This window comes from Carettochelys insculpta, chromosome 15 (genome assembly GCF_033958435.1).
Source record: "Carettochelys insculpta isolate YL-2023 chromosome 15, ASM3395843v1, whole genome shotgun sequence".
Classification (NCBI taxonomy): domain Eukaryota; kingdom Metazoa; phylum Chordata; order Testudines; family Carettochelyidae; genus Carettochelys; species Carettochelys insculpta.
This window is the reverse complement of record NC_134151.1, coordinates 8,329,026-8,347,087: the sequence shown is the minus strand read 5'-3', so window position 1 is coordinate 8,347,087 and position 18,062 is coordinate 8,329,026. Positions and strand designations below refer to the sequence as shown.

Sequence of the window (18,062 nt, the reverse complement as noted above, 5' to 3'; positions counted from 1 at the left end):
GAATAGCACCTATTTTGAAATAACTATACACAAATTATGGGTGTAGTTTGGATTTCTGAGGCCACCTGATATGGACTTTGGCTACCTTCTGAACACAACAGTACTTAACCATTGCATTAATAAATTACTATCCTAAATAGTTTTTAATACCTGTTTTTAACCAGAATGAAAGGAGACAGCAATAGTGGAAGCCAGTATATGATACATAAAAGGATTTCCAAACCAAAACCAGCTCTGAAATCTTGTCATCATCATTAACTTTCCTCTAGTAGCCAGGGGTGGGGGAATAATGACTCCATAAAATAATTCTTTGCTCAGCACTTGCACCAGATGGACATATATTGCTGGGAGTTGTTATGGTAACAATGGATTTGAAGGTAAAGCCTAATTGATATGAAATACTATAATCTCTAATTTTGCTTCATAGCAACAAAGGCTTTAGAGTTATTCTGTAAGTATGTGTGACATTTCATACCAAAGAATGGTGTGATACATAAATGTCACTATTCATCTTGGCTGTGTCTACACTAGCCCAAAACTTTGAAATGACCATGCAAATGGCCATTTCGAAGTTTACTAATGAAGCACTGAAATGCATATTCAGCGCCTCATTAGCATGTGGGTGGCCGCGGCACTTCGAAATTGACGTGGCTCACTGCCGCGCGGCTCATCCAGACGAGGCTCCTTTTTGAAAGAACCCCGGCTACTTTGAATCTCCTTATTCCTATCTGCTCATAGGAATAAGGCAACTTCGAAGTAGCCGGGGTCCTTTCAAAAAGGAGCCCCATCAGGACGAGCCACACAGCGGTAAGCCACATCAATTTCAAAGTGCCACAGCTGCCCACCTGCTAATGAGGCGCTGAATATGCATTTCAGCACTTCATTAGTAAACTTCAAAATGGCCATTTGCATGGCCATTTCGAAGTTTTGGGCTAGTGTAGGCATAGCCCTTTAGATTAAACCTTCTTCAGTTGCTAAAGCACATCACTAGAGCCAAAGAATATGCATGATCACTCCATGAGTGCACCATTCCAATCATCTAAGCACATAAACTAAAGAGGAAACAGTTCTCTACTCAGAAATCCAGTCTGCACTGAGGTCATGACTTGACACTACATTTTTGGTGGATATACTTCCAAACCTAGTTATCACCCCAATCAACCTATAATACAAATGGGTCCTGGTGGTTGCATAAAGCTTGTTAAAAATTGGAAGACCAAAAACCACATAGCAAGAGATATGAACAAGACCTCAAAGAGCTGGGGAGAACTTGTTACTTAATGTATTGATTCCATCTATGCCCTAAATGCTAGGAGCAGCATGCTATCACAGGAGAAGGGAGCCTCCAAGGCCTTGGTTGGATTAGATCACTTCTGGAAGTACATCATACTGAAGTCATATCTGAGTATGACATAATTTTTGGATTCCATAAATGTTAAGAGAGTAACTTCGCATATACAGGAAGGGTTTTAATTATTTAATACATTTACAGAAGCACACAGGATTTTCAAAATCAGTGCACACCTCTGTCCAGCATGGCGTCTTGGTTTAAGACAATAGCTTTATTGCTCAAAGAACACATTTATGTCTCTCAATCCAATGGATTCTATAGCCTACACTGGGTGCCCTTTCTGAAAGAAAACTTGTACTTTCAGATTTTCATTTCATGCTGTGTATATTTACACTGCGGGGAAAATGTGAGTCAGGTCAGCAGCACACTCAAATTCTAAATAGCTATGAAAATATACTTATTTTGCTTGGGAGCCCTGCCATTGGCTAAAAAGTTAATTTAGTATCCACAAACAGAATGTAAATGTTTCTCAGTAAAACACGCACCCCAGATGGACTAAGCCAAAGAAAAGCAAAAGTTGAAGGAACACTGAAGGAAAAGTTCTCCAGTTTTTGTCTCTATGGACCAAGTTGTGAGGTCTTCTCCCAGGCAAACCTCCAAATCATGTCAGAGTTGTTTTCTTTGAGTACGGACTGACAGCTTTGGCACTATGTTACTTTGCAAAGTAAGAAACACTTGTTGCTGTGACTAAAGAGAGCTTTTATTTTTTTTTTAATTGCAGTTGTAGTTTGGAGCCATCTGCAGTGGAAAGTCAAACTGCTCAGATACTATGTCCTCAAACAGAGAGATTGTGCAAAAAGGATATTTGTCAAATGGCTGATTATATGCTGTCTTTCTGATTTTACTGGAAGTTTTATCTCCAGTGTATGGGGAAGAAGACAACTATGATGCATTTTCTAGTGTCCACTGTTTGTCTACATCTAGGTATTTATATTACTGACTTGCACAAGGCCACATGGGAAATCTATGGCAGAGGTGGGAATTTAAACCCTAATATCCTAGAATCTAGTACAGCGTCTACAACATGAAACCATATTGCATTATACAATGGCAAACATCTCTGACATAATCACAACTCCACTAATGAACTAAAAAGGTGAAATGATTAAATCTATTCAGCTTTGGCCTGAGACAGTTTCACTGTCCATTCACTAACCCTTGTAAAGAAACAACAGACAACATATCTTTCACAGAGCACCATAACAATACGTGGTGCTTTATGAACATAGTAAGACATGTTCTCTGCCCCAAAGGATTTATTGTCTAATAACTATAGTGTAAATAGGTACAATTGTGACCTAGCTCTCCCAACAAGCAGCCACACTTTTCAACAGGCAGACCCAGGCTTCACACTTACATTGTCTTGAGTCCTGTGAGGCCTCTAAACATTCGCCCTTGCACAGATTCCAGCTGATTCCCTGTCAGCATCAGTTCCTGGACCCCGACTGCCCCATCAAAGGCACCTTCTCGGATCTCCTTGATCTTATTATTATTCAGGTTTCTGGTGGGGTAAAGCAAAGATAACAGGAAAGATTACTGTCTTGCTCCACTCTTTTGTCAGCACAAGGGCCAGAGAGGCTTAATGAAGGCTATGTGCTTTGCAGAAATGATCTAGCCAGGTTTTCAATCTGTAATTGAAGGCATTTAGCAGTGTGAAAGCAGAATGTACAAACGGCTCACTTTTCATGCCATTTTTCACAAACACAATCATACCAAGGTAGGAAACACAACTGAGACAGGCATGTGAGACCAAAGTCAATAGAACTACAACCTGTTACACCTCGTCTGAATCACGCTCTCAATGAGTTTGATCTTGCAACGCATAGAGCATTCTGGCACTGTATGTGAGCACATATTTAAACATCTTTAAAGTGTTTTTTGCTGGACTGGGACTGGAGTGCTCATCTCTGGCAAGCCTTAATGTAACCACAAGGGACAGAGTATATAACCCTGATACATGGACCATCTTACCTGCGTCAACTGTGGAGCACCAAGCACTGCATTGCCTTTAACACATAAACAATAATAGGCTGAGAAACATATGCACATTGATGACAATTCAAATGTGTGAGATCCTAGAAAGCACTGCACTTGAAAAAACTCCAGATGTCGTTCATATTGTAAAGTATTTCATTACTTTATTTCTCAGGTATGGTTACGGCAACTGATAGCTCTATTTTCTAAATATCTACCCTGAAAATACTATCTAAAGATGTTTGTTGTCTGCAGGTAATGGAAGAACCTTAATCTGTAGAGCTAAGATGTGAAGGGAACAATGAATGCAAAAATACAAATTAATTAAACTACAAAATTGTTTAAATTGGAAATGAAACCTGAGCCAAATGTGTTGTAATTGTGGAAAAGCCAAATGGAGAGAAAACTTCCATTTGATGAAATAACAGTTAAAACTTTATTAAAATAGGCTCCTCTTATTTACAGTCTCAGAGGGGTAGCTGTGTTAGACTTTAGCTTCACAAAAACAAGCAGTCCTGTGGCACCATAAAGACTAACACAAAACTCACCAAAGCTCATTATCTAATGAATAAAATTGTTTGTCTTTAAGGTGCTACAGGAGTGCTTGATACTCTTATTTATGAAAATCATGCTTTAAGTTTTCCAGAATTCTAAGGCTCAGTCCTGAAAATATTAACAAAGATGCTCAGTATGTGCTACTGTGAATCCCCTTTGCTTCAGAGTTACTACCCATGGCAGCAATCAGTATTCTATGTAATCAGTCTCTGAAGCATAGGGACATGCATATAACATATATCTGTTTTCCAAAAAACATACACTCCAAAGACCAGACTCTGAGACCAATATTCAGATTGAGTAGCGTCATATTGCAGAAGTGGTCCCATTGCTATTCAACAGAAGAAAGGAATTCAGAATCTGTGCCTAAAGGAGGAAAAACAAGCAAACAAGAAGACATTGGAGTTGTGCCCGGGAATGGAGAATGGACAGTTTGATTAGGATAAAAGATAATGGAACACCTGGCAACAGTACAATTCTGGCCTCAGATGCAAACACACACTGGAGTTTTTGCTCTTTGTGCAACTTGTCCCTGAATGAAAGAAACTGTGTAGACCAGAGATGTGTTTCACGTGGTAAATTCTGGTAAGCTGTCTTATGTCTCCTGAGCAACTGTCAGATATTGGACTATACAGCATGTGACCCCATCACCTTGTGCACATTCTGCAGCCAGCAAGGAGGGGAAAGAATGCCAACTAGAAGGCGTAAAAAATAATGAAAAAAAATATATGCACACATGGTTATTTTTGGATGGGTGAGGGATTTCCAAAAGCTTCTTGTACTTTATACATTCATTTGTGATGTGAAGACAAGCATTTATGTTCAGCGTCAAAGCCAGACTAGTATGGATATTATGACATATGAATTTAATTTGGGGCATAACTGTTGTCTGATGAAAGCAGATTTTTGTGTGCCTGTTTGAATCCCTACATTAAGTTATTTCTTTTATTGCTCACAACTGTCTTTCCCTGGTGGAGACCATGGAATGAAGCATATTTGCAGTTTTATTCTCTGACTGGTAATCCATACAGCACCTTTGACCTGTGGTTCACCACTTATAATCCAACCCACAGTTGTAGCACAGGTTGAACTTCTCTAATCCAGAATGCTCTTGCCCAGCAACATCCGTAATCCGGCACGATTTTTTAGTTAGCTGGACAATCACTTAGCATGGGTGTTGACAAGTTTCCCATGGTCCCATAATGTTTGTTTACAGCCACCAGACCTGGCTCTCCAGGTTTTTTCCTGCTATTTACCCCTAAATAACTTCTAAGAGCTCAGTAAGCAGTGAAAGTGTTGGTAACGTGCTAGACAATATTGACCTCTGGTGGCCTGGCAAATTCCCTTGTTGGGCACTTGTCAGGTCCCGAGGGTGACAGATGACAGAGGTTCAACCTGTCATTAGGTTTCATAACTATCTGAAGGTTGTTTTGTGGTCCATGTAAAAGAGTGATTGCAAATCACTTCTCAGAGGACATACACTCATCTTGCAAAAGCAAACATACTCAGTAGGCTAGCCAGACACTGAAGAAGTCCTTAACTTCTCAGTCTACCAATTGAACATAAGGCATATCAGTTGCACTTTTCCTCTGTCAACAGTGTCATTACTGTAAATATGGACTTCAAACATCTGGGTTGTTGAACTCTACTCTTTTCACCTGCAAAACACTACTAGTTTTTAAGCTTCCAAAACATGCTAAGTATTGTACAGAATAGACAAATATATATTCTTTGCCCTACAGATCTTAAAATTCAAATTTAAATAGAACAAGATAAACAAGACAACAGAAGTGACGAAGATAAGATATATAACAGCACATGGACAAAAGACTGTTTTTGACTATGAGTCCAGTGGGATTGGATGAGACTCTTCACGAAGATGGGCTTTCTTATTTGTCATCCTGAACCCAATTTCCCACTTATTACACAGTAAACAAAAAGGATAAAAAATAAAAAAATGGATAGCTGAAGGCAAATGCCCTTTAAAAAAGTTTACCATCTTGTGAAACCTGATTGACATAAAAGGTCCACTAGAACCCCTAGACCCTGGAAATAGGAGTCAAGCTGCTTAAGTCCTGCTGGCAACATGGTAAGAAAAAAAAATCAGCAAAACTTTAACTATACTTATCTTGTGATTTAGACATAAACCAGGTTAGCATTTTTGGAGGTGACAATGTAATTTCACAGTGAAAATGGCATATTTCCATCTGGAGTAAACTGAAAAAATTCCTGATTTCACAGCAGGCCTTTACTTCAAATTACTTTATTTCAAACATTAAAAGCCGTGTCCTTCAGGAATGCTGAGATTCCATCCCAAATCAGACTTGAAACAAGTGCTTTGAAATAATATTAGATCAGTCTTGGCAACCTTCCAGCTCAATCCTATTTTCCATCTGTTACTTTGGATTTGTTTTACAAAGACACATGAGTTTTTGTTTAAGTGAATTTGATGTGGGGGTGGTGGTGGTTGTGGTGGTGAACGATGCCAGGCTAATCTCTATCTGCAGAGCAGATCATACAACAAATGGTTGTAATCTGGGTTTTCTTATGCAGTCCTACTGGCATACCTTGACCCTTCCATATAGGATTCAACTTTTCCTTCTGGCTCCATGCCCAACGATCTTTCTACTGGGACTGATGATGGGGCACAGGCAATTAAGAGCCATGAATATCTGCCTTCTGGAGCCAGCTCGCTGTCTCCTTGACAGAGCCCAGTGAATAATTTTTGGTTATTACCACCCCCAGCTAAAGCTGATCCTGTATTGCCTAGACACAAGGGGTTTAGGGTCCTATCATCCGACTACTAAGCTTCTCAGAATAAAGAGTTTCAGAGATACAGAGAACCACAAGTCATCCTACTCACCACTAGCGTTTGACTGGAAATGATTTTTCCTATCCCAAAAAATACAGGTTGAACCTCTCTCGTTCGCCAGCCTTGGGACTTCACTAGTGCCAGATGAGATGATTCGCCAGTCCACAGGAGGTCAACATTTTCTAGCACATTACCAACACTTCCACTGCTTACTAGGCTCTTAAAAGACATTTAGGGATAAATTAAAGCTAAATAATAGCACAGAACCCTGAAAGCCAGGACTGGTGGCTGAAAACAAATTTTATGGGACGATGGGCAACTTGTCCACACTCATGATAGGAAGTCACCCAGCTAACTAAAATCATGCCAGATTACGCGTGTTGCTGGATGAGAGTGTTCTGGACTGGAGAGGTTCAACCGGTTAATTATTTTAGACAGGACAATTGACATCCCCCCCACCTGTCACCCCCTTCCTTCTATCCTATTTGATTTGTCAGTTTTTATTGCAATTTTTTTTTCTTTTTGGTCCTCTGTACTTATAAATGTTAGTCTGTATTGGAAATGAAATTGATCTGAGGAAGTGGGTCTGTCCCATGAAAGCTTGTTACTGAATAAATCATTTTGATACTCTTTAAAGTGCTACATTTCTGCTGCTTTGTTTTGTTGACGTCAGAAAAATCACCTTCACTTCCCTGTGCCTGTCTTAGCTCTGACTTACAAAACCTGCCCCCATTCATAAATATCTGGAATGTCTGTATCAATGAAAGATCCACTCCCCTTGCATCCACTTCACCATGGGAGTATAATAGCTGGGTTCTTTTTCAAACACACATGCAGCACATGTTTATTAGACAGCCCTTCAGTGGGTGGTTGCCATACAGGCTGAGCTGGCAGTAAATTTGTACTGAATGACTTCTTAAACTGGACAAATTGGGTTCCCAAATGCAGGGGTCAATTAATCCTCCAGGACCATGTAAATACACAGCTTATTGACAGAACAGACAAAGGCACCTACGTGATAGTTGCCTGAACATGTACCATCATTGCATACAAATAAGTCAGGATTTCTAGGGGAGACAGCACCTGCCATTGTCTCTGTATTGGAACAGATTTAGCTGCTAGGCCCTACTGAGGGAAGCTAGCCTGGCATAAATGCTTAAACATAGAGATGCTGAATAAACACTTGCCACAATGCTGCAGGCAAAGTGACTCTTACCTTCATTAATAACAAAGGAAATCACCCATCAAAACTATGTGAGTTACATTTAGTGCATCAAAGATGCTCATATACTATGGGAAATCTGGTACATATTATAGTGAGTGTTTTATCCAGCAAACACAGGTGCACAGAGATGCATGTAAGGTTAAAAAGGAGGGGAATAAGGAGCACAAAGGAACCTAGCCCTACATTAATGAGCGTCCACTGTATAGCTTCTAGCTTACTCCAACCTTGCAGATGCAGGAGACAGGAATGGCTAACAGGTTCGATGCCATGAAGATCACTTCCATCTATGACTCCACAGATATGTCCATTCTCTGCCTATTTCCTGTATTTTTAGTTTTTTTATTATGCTTTGCACTTGTGCATATGAGAAAAGGTTCACAGTGGGTTTGATACCAGTATCTACCACTGCTGTGTAGCAAAGACCAAGTCTAGTGCTCTAAACCTCATTTGTATTCATAGGGACCCTCCATTTGCACTTGTCTAAAAATCAGCAGGATCAAACTTCTGCATCTACAGAGCTCTGGTTTATTTGGCTGCTGTTATGCAGCAGTAGTAACCCCTGTCTTCCCATGGCTACCATACAATAAAATCCACACAAAATGCAGGGACAGCTGAAAAGGAAATGGGTCTTCAGGCATGCCTATAACCCACAGCTTGGGAGAAGAGTTAAAAAGGAGTTTGTTAGAGGACTGAACCTAGAAGTATGCCTCTGAACATATAGAGCGCAGACCTATTAAGTTACAAACGTGCTGTTTTACAGGGTTATTGCTCAGAGTTTTATCTGTTTACACTAGTAGCTAAAATTTATAATGGTATTTTATACCTGTTGGTCATGCAGAGTTAACATAGCTTTGAGAAACAGAGCTAGATTCTATTCTGGGTCATGCATCAAAAGAATTGTTTATCCAGTACTAATTACTTGGTTAAACCCTATCTCTTTTAGGGATTTACCCTGCTAGTTATCACTGTAGTGTGTAAGCACCTTCCACATGAAACTGAGAACAGCACAGTTCCTAGGGTAATTTATGGAGTCTCTGAAACTTCTCCTCCTTCTGGGTAAAAATACTGTTTGTGTTACAAGTGAAGTTTTTAACTATTTTTTCATTAACTATTTTATCTGCTTTTGTTTGGCTTCTCCCCAGGGTTTTATAATTTTTTAAGCTAGTTGGAGAAGAGGGTTTGAGAATCCACGTACATTAGTCATTGTTGTGAGGAAAAACATTTTAGCCATACTGAAGACAACTGAACAATTCTGAGTTTGCATTACTGGGCCACCGTGAATGTAGAACCCATAAAATTGATGACAGAGTGAGTTATTTTCAGAGTAGAACTGCACTTTGAGGCTTTAATTGCTAAAATAAACACTACAATGCACTCAGTGACCAGATAGCACAGGCTGAGGAAAAAAAGGAAAAGTTCAGGTCAACTCATGATTCCAGGATACACTCAACATATATCTATAGGATGAGCACCCAATAAAGGCCACTCCAATTATCCTTGGGAGAGATAAAGAAAACTTGGGTTGCCAGGGCACATTCAGTGTTTTAAAGAAAGGATGATAATTTAGCAATATTTTAAAGGAGAAAAAAGCCACTTTTGGACATTGGTGACATATCAGAGTCTATGTCACAATACCCTCACATTGCAAAACCCTATTAGCACTTGCGGCTCAAGGAACGCCACGGATCAAATGTTTCTATAGACATTTTCCCTTACTTATAAACAATTGCTCCTGAAATTCCAGCTGCTAAATTCCTGAAATTCCAAGCTCCTTCAGCTAGGAAACTGAGAAAGATTCTGTGGTCTGAGACAGTATAAAATGTAGGTATATCCAGAACTCTGACAATACTACAGACTGGGGTGGGCAATAAATAGCCTGTGGGCTGGATGTAGTTCATCAGTGTTAGCTGCTGGCAGAATCAGGTGGTTTATCTACCTGCACATTCACAGATATGGCCACTCACAGCTCCAGCCTGGGCATGAATCACTATTCCTGACCATTGGAAGCTGCAGGATATGGTGGCTTGGCCTATTCCACTTTCCACAGCTCCATCTGGCCAGAAACAGTGAACTGTGGCCAATAGGACCTGCGATCCAGGCACCTGGACAGTGAGCAAGGAGACCCTCTCTCCTATGCTCAGTGTCTCTTGTGCTTGCCAGTGTGGAAAAGGAATCTGTATGATTTGAATGCAGAGGAGACGTGGGCCAGATGTGTTGGAGGGAATTTTAGAGTGGCTGACTAGAGATTGTCGGGGTGACAGAAGACGGAAACCTGGATTGAAAGTTGGTTTGGGGGAGGGGAGTCAGAAAATGGGACTGGCTGGGCAAGGAAAATGGGAAAAAGATCCAGGAGGAGGGAGAGAGATAGGTTGAGGAGCCTGCGGTAGATTTTAGGTTACGGCGGAGATAACTGCAGACTGGATAGAGATGTGCCGGGGGCAGACTGCAGACAAGGTGCTGGCCCTCCACCGGGGGTGAATCAGGATGATGTGGTAAAGTAGGCCATTTACCTCAGCCTCCCTTGTTGCTGACATTGGAAGGTATGTAGTGTCTAGGCAGGGGACTGCAGGGAGAGGAAGGACAGCCTCATGGCTTATACAGTTGAATGTGGCCCTGGAAAATTAGAGTATATTCCTGAATCTGCCAAAAAGTTCACTGGTGATACTAGGCAAACCACTTAACCTTCTTGCAGAGGGTCACTAATAGTGTGAGCTTTATTTTCTGGGTGATTGACCTGAGACCCTGGAGTCCGAGCTGTAGGTGTACTGAACACTCACAGTGGCAACTCAAGCCAATGAGAGCTGTGCTTTGAACCCAAAAATTGTGCTATATAATACTGAGTTTTCTGATTAACCCAGGTGTCTCAAATTCGACATCCAAAATCAGTGTGAACTTCTGATTTTAGTTTCCTTGTGCTGCTCATCTGTAAAATGGGAATAAGACTAACTCTTTCCCCTTGCACCACCTCATGCATGTGTTGTGAAAGTAAATTCATGAATGCTTGTGCAGTACTCACATACTACAGCCATGAGTGCCACAGAAAAGCTCATGACACACACAACACCTGTCATGTTATAGAATGGCGTCAGTGATATTTCTAGAAGGGTGGTGAAATCAGTCTGCAGTCCACATCCACACTGAAAAAAGTGGGGGTTCATTCAATTTTCTTGACCCTTTTATGTAAAGTGGTGGCAATAGGTGGCTGAAAGGCTTAACCACCTTTTCCATCGGATTCCCTGATATGTACAATAAGCAGCTGTACTAGAGTCAGAACCATCCGCAGTCCCTATCCACTGATGTCTCCCTGGAGTAGACACAGAGAAGTAAATCCCTGGTATTATGCACAAAAGCAGACTATCACTTAGGTAGTCAAAGGGCAAGAAAGGGTGTACAGGGGAGCTATTTTCCACGTGGCTCAATTGCTTTACGGGTGCTTCTAAAGACATTTTATGAAAGGGTATGATTGTAGTGTTTCAAACCATGAGAAGGGGTGGCACAGTCAAGTTTAATTCATGCTTTTCAGAAAAGCTAGCCTAAACCATTTTAAAGAATGCAATGTTCTCCAGTACGTTATTCCAAAATCCCAGCATGCCAGGTGGGACAACCTTTTTACTGTGTGAGAAAAGGGTCTTCAGGTAGGGCAAGATCAAAAATTGAAGCCCAGCTAACAAGCATGGCTAGATATCTCCCTGCTTGGAGTCTGCTATTGAAAACCTATATGAGGAAATGCTTTATTATGAACTTCAGGGCACAACTACCTCTCCTCACCAGACCTTTCATTGCCAGAATGCGGACATCTGAACTGCACCTGAAATCTTACATTCTTATCTTCTGCCAGGAATAGAGCACTGAGGATTTATTGCTTCATCGGTGACAAGCTCTTAGAACATATGGCAGCTTCATGCTGTGTTTATGAATAGCAAGGCTGCCTTGTTAAAATGCCCCAGCTCCTTACAGATCTATAGGCACAAGAAGGACAGTTACTCGGTCTGTTTTAAGTGTCAAATGAAATCAAGGAACTGATCCAACTATCGCATCTCTTATTGTTATTAACTCAAACATGATCATGTGAGGAGATTTTTTTGCAGTTCCATATATTTATTCATTTTTGCAGTGCTACGTATTGTATATAAATATACACTATGACCTTACAAGTCTTTGTGAAAATGTCACCAACATTTACTGAAAAGCACCAACATGCCTTCTTCATGGTATCTTTCACGGTGGGCTAGGTTTACAGAGATGACTAACTCCCATGTTCTCTTTCAGCCCCGTTAACACCTTTTTTTTTGTGAAGCTACAGATTAACATGACTATCCCTCTGACACTTTCAGCCCCCAGGTCAGGATCTAAAATAAACAGCATCTGAAACTGAAAAAAAGGATCCACAGCAGGCTTGTGTGTGTTAGAGCCTGAGATCTTGCATTACTTGAATCTGCTGGGAGTTCCAGATGTTTAGTAACATGTGGAAGTAAAAAGGATCTGTGGTAGGCCGAGTAAGCAAGGTTGACTAGTTTTCCAAACTCAGTTTGACTGACCTGTGTAATTTTCCTGAGTGGAAACTGCAGAGGGGATATGGGTGAGGACAAGAGAGGTCAACACAAAGGTTGGTTAAGAGTCACTTATCAGAATATAATTAAATAGAACCCATTAAAATCCCTTTATAATGGATCTCCAGTGGGTATATTTGGAGCTACGACTCCTTGGAGCAGAATATTTATCAGGAGAGATCTCATGTTACTGAATCTGACAAAATAGGACCTCCTGAAATATGCATACTCTACAGGGACAGAACATAGATCCAATAAAGGGCTATAGAATCATGTACCTGAAAGGCAGCTGATTATTTCATTCTACAGACTATTAGTGAGTGCAAAAAGTTGTTTTCTTTTATTTCCCCTAAAATTATTTTGTGGCTAGAATATCTGATATTATCATGCTGCTTGAGATACAGCATGGTCTTAGAAGTGTTAGTGCGCATGGGCTGTCCACATGACAATTAATTTACATTGTTGGCAGTCTCAGGTAAGAACCAGAGTATTGAACTGGCACCAAGGCTGAATTCTCGTCAGCCTCTTTGGGCCATAGCTTGGGAAGGATGAGGTGGTGAGGTACTATATTCTACTGGACCAACTTCCACTGGTGAGAGAGACAAGCTTTTAAACCCCACAGATCTGAGAGATCTCAAAAGCTATTCTGTCACTAACAGAAGGTGGCCCAATAAATATATATTACCTTGACCACATTGTCTTTCTCATGTGGAACCAATATAGCGACAGCATGCACATCTTGGGAAGTAAGGGTTGAAGTACTTGGACCACCATGGGAAATGGGACATGCCATTGTCTGTCCCACATCTGGTCGGTAGTTAAACTGAGGACTTCACCTCCCAAGGCAGTCAATCCGACACCCTACCCACTAAATTTACTTAAATTTAAATTGAAAGAATGCAACACATTCTATTATTGCAGCATAGAACTAAGCAGGACTCATCCCCTTCCTCATGGTACAAGGTAGCTGGTATTTTATTATGTACGCATACTAATAAGACAGGAAGTTGAACTTACATTTTCCTTAGGCTGGGCAGTTTCTTGAAGACTCCAGTGGCTTCTAGGACTGAGATATCATTGTCATTTAAACGTCTGGTGGGAACAAACAAAAAGGTACTTAATGCTTCATGGATCTCTGTAGCTGTGTCTCTGGTGTACAAGATACAGACAAGAAATTTTGACCTTTGTTACGCAAAAGGAATCATCCCACCCTAATTTTCTGCCAACTCTCTATCATCACTTATTTGAGCTTCAAGAGAAGGTGGTATGTACAAAAAATTCAAAAATAGCGTTATAGAATGTTCAGAAGATAATAGGTTATATCCAATATTGTCTTATGCTCCATGAAATTGGATGTTTTACTTTTCACTTGCAAGGCTCCCCAAAGGAGAAAGCATGCACAGAACAGATCAGCTCTTTCATGTACAGCATCACTTCACAGTTCAATGTGTACAGACTGTTCTGAGATGGAATGAAAGAGCAGTTTTGCAGCCTTCACAAATATTTAGAACAAAGAACCACCCCAGTTTTTAAACTGGCAGCATTGCATTTTGAAAGTTCCAATAAGCAAGTCATTAAAATAAGAGAGAGAAAATGGTTAAAGGTTGTTCAGAGCATCAGCATTCATCCTAACCACCTCTGGAGGGCATGTGCCACTTACAGATCAGTAGCATATTCAGGCAGGTGACTGGGTAAGCGGGTGAGTTTTTGGTTGGAACAGTCTACAATTGTTCCTTCACAGCGGCACTTTTCAGGACAGACAAGGTCCATAAAGCACTCCCCGGTGAACTTACTTCTGTAATCTTCTGAACCTGCACAGAGATGGAAATTTATCTATGTAAATATCCTGGCAATTAACATTCACAGAACTCTGAGACTGAAAAGAGATCCCTCAGTTCCTTGTCTATCATCCTACATTATAGTTCAGATTGGTCTTCCTTTGAGGACCAGATGACCAGCAGAGTTCTTCTCCAACCCAAACCTTCTATTATTCTACGTTTCCCATTCACTCCATCCAGCCTTTGACTGGCAGAGCAGACCGGCTCCATACATTACATTCCAAGATGTTTTGCACAGCTCTTTTCTTAAAATGACTGTCTCTTTCATTCTTCCCTTGGAAGAATATTTCATGGTGTTCCTAGTATTAAAATATCTTTTTCTTCATCTAGTCAAATTGTCCCAGTGGGGTCCATCAAAAGGCTTGCACACACAGAATCTTGTTGCAGTCAGGGCTGACTATGTGGATTTCACTCCTGCATCAGACCAGAGTCTCTATTGATGCCAGCAAGTAAGATGGCATGTTAAAGTGAAGGAGTAATTTCAAACATGAACATTCAGAAAGGACTCTTTTATTAGTTATTAACCTAGCATAAGCGGACCTAGTCAATTTTGCAGCGATTAAATATCTTGACTAACTATATTAAACAAAAAGCAGTTCAAAGTAACAGCAATCTAAATTATTTTCATTTTAATCAGGGTAAGGACAGACTGTACTTAGCAAGAATCACTCTCAAACATGCCATTATATTGTAATTGCCAGACCTCTCTGACAAGGCTTTTGACCCATTCTAATGAAATGCTTTTCCCGTTAGGTTCAATGAACAACTCTGTACTTTTCAGCCTTTCTATTAATAATCAGAGGTTTGAAACTTGATCTCTGTGTCTTGGGAGCCAAAAGTATTAATAAATGTGTATGTAAATCCAAGGGTTGCCAGACAGATCTAGTCATGCAATACTTGCCTGCTCACTCCATATTTCACTATGGAACCACCAAAAATGTGGTTGGAAACATTTGTTATGCTCAAATGATCATAACAACCAAACACATATTTTTAACTTGTCCAAGGGCCCAAAAGTCAATGGGAATTGTAAAAGGCTTTTGTCACTGCCAAAAAACACTTAGTTGAAAAGCACTAATTCAAAGAGGCAATGCCCTTCAAAGTGTTTTGAACAAGCTTGTTTTTAAAGAACTGTGAAAAATAATAAAAACCAAAACCCAAGCTGAAATTTGCCTTCTGAGATTTGATGTCATTTTGTTCAGGTTTCCCTGTTGAGCCTCATACAAACACCACTGCTTGTTCTGTGATTGTTAACTATAAGAAGAAGAAAAGAATCATCCAACAGCACCATTATTTTATTAACTCCTGTTGCACATCACCTTACCAGTGGAATCCAGTGTATTCTGGTAGCTCCTAAGTTTTAGCACTTTGATCATCAGACCAGTAGGTGAAAATCCCAGAGACAGAGTTGCATTTAATTTATAACACAATGGTTAAAACTGCAGTGGAGAAAGGGAAGTGGGTATGCTATTTTGTACAGTATAGTTATCATGGCGGTGATTGCCCTGCAAAAAGACAGGTCATCATCCTGTTGAGAAACTAAATTCATTTGACATCTGATCTGGCTATTGTTTTTAGTTTGAAGGCATGGAAATAGACTTTGGAGATATTTAGAACTGAAAAATTTGGGCTCAATAGTTCCTTATTCAATTAAAATCACTTTAAACGTTAGGGAGAATAGCCCACTGTTTGTTTTAATGTGCCTTAAAATACATATGAGAAAAATATTGTTTTCAGCTATAACAGTCAACTCTGTCCTGAAAAATCAAACAATGGGGGCACAAGCTAAGATGATGACAGGTGAACATGACAGCATACAACGGACAGCACTCTATATTTGAGTTCATTAGAACTTCAGAATTGTCTTTATAGCACCCACACTGAACAGTTCCCAGGAATTAAGTAGTGACTAGAAATGAGTTTGAGAATCTATCAAATTCAACCTCTTAAAAATTCACCCGTAATTTTCATCATAAATCCATTCCTGGGAAAAGTAATTGTGAATGCCATAAAGTGGTGGGATCTTTTTATTTAAGCATTCCGTCTATTTTAGACATAATATCTAGTGTTTTGTGGGCTATGGGAGATTTGTGATGAAGTGGAGAGCCCGACAAAATGGCAGAGAGGGGCATATACTTTTGAGGTACTAATTTCTAAAAAATATTTTTTCTTAACCCTTTGGGAAAAGCTAATAGAAGGAAATTTACCACATGTGATTTTGCAACTCCAAATTCCAATTCTCCTAGTGTCTACATGTCTCATGCATATGCTGCATCAACTATTAGAAAGCCAGTTAGCCGGAGCACCAGTCCACCACCTGCATGCTTGTAACAGGTGAAAACCCTTCTGAGCTCAGCGGGACAGAAAGGAAGGAAAGGGTTTAAAAAAGATTTAAAGAAGAGTTATCCATATGCACATGGAGTCAAAAGTGATAAATAACACTCACATCCTCATCAAGTAGTCAAAGTCATCCATTAGGCTGAAAGACAACAGGAATCAGCTGCCAAAGATTAGATAAAATTTACTATTTGACTAGAGCCTTGAGATCACTTGGACAGGTGGCTGTTCTATTAAGTTATTCCCCTCAGGGAAACAAATGTAAAATGCAGCCATCTGCTTCCAGAACTAGTTAAATGTGTAACCTCATCCCCATATGTAATATTTTTTCCGCATACTACCAAGGTTTTGGTGGCTAAGGTATGACTGAAAAAGTGCAATTAGTGATCACGTACAAATACCACTTCCTTTGTCTAAAGCTCAACTTTAGAGCACCATGGAGAAGAGCTACAGATGCAATGCAAAATCCTTTGTTTCAGACTAATCATTAACTGAATGTAAAACATGGTATGGAACTTTAAGGTAATTTCCAGTATTAAAACATAACAAGAATTAAGTTTTCTCTAAAAAGGAGTTACCATATATGATAAACCCTCAATTTAACAGACCCCAATTTAACCAACTTTGGAAATAGCGGATACTGTTTGCCAGCCCCCACCCCAAATAAAAGATGGCAACTCACCAGAGCCACCACCACCACTGGAGTTGCCAGGGCTGCAGGAGCAGCTGGGGCTGCAGGAGGAAAATTTAGTTTCCATGGAAGTGCCCAGCCTTGGGTGGGTGACAAGCAGCTTGTGGCAGGCAAGCTCAGAGACTCTATTCTGTTAACAGTGCAAAGAGCCCGCTGCTGAGCTCTCTCTGCCGAGCTTGCTGCTTTCCTCCCAGGTCTCAGATGGAGTATTCCCTAGTGAACCTTGCAAGGTGCCTCCAGTCCTGCAGATCTGGATTTAACAGACTTTCAGCATTAAAGGACACCCTCCCTCCCCACTAGTCTGTAAAAATTGAGGGTTTACTGTAAAGTGAAATGCCCATTACTGTTACAGAAATGTTACCTAGTAAACTCATAAGTACTGTTAGAAGAAGCAGCTGATAAAGCAATAAAATGTCCCTAGGCAGATACAGTTTTTTCCCATTTTACAAAACTGAAACAAAGTCAAGCACAAAATTTGAAAGAATGTTCATTAAGTGGGTGTGACATTTCTTCTGGTCCTCAACTTGAGAAATTAAATTTCTATGGCTCAGCCCTTTTTAAAAAGAGGTCTTAGTTAAATTCTGAAATAAGTGGTATGAGTTCCCCAAAATGCCAAACATGTAGCAGCTACTAATGAGTGCCCAGCACTTTTGGGAAACAAGGCCACATATAAGCACCTGGATGCAACTGCCAGAGCTCATTTAGATAGAATTTTAATATAGGTATTTC

At 40.2% G+C, this 18,062-nt stretch overlaps 1 protein-coding gene across 2 annotated transcripts in view; it reads right to left on the bottom strand.

The window, feature by feature from the left end:
* Positions 1 to 18,062, bottom strand: part of SLIT3 (slit guidance ligand 3) — a 738,435-nt gene that overhangs the window by 155,503 nt on the left and 564,870 nt on the right. For both annotated transcript variants that reach the window (XM_075009368.1, XM_075009369.1), the window contains 3 exons: positions 14,128 to 14,278; positions 13,485 to 13,559; positions 2,709 to 2,852 (listed from right to left, as the gene is read on the bottom strand). In XM_075009368.1, coding sequence (XP_074865469.1) covers positions 2,709 to 2,852; positions 13,485 to 13,559; positions 14,128 to 14,278 — 370 coding nt within the window. The remainder of the gene's footprint in view (positions 1 to 2,708; positions 2,853 to 13,484; positions 13,560 to 14,127; positions 14,279 to 18,062) is intronic.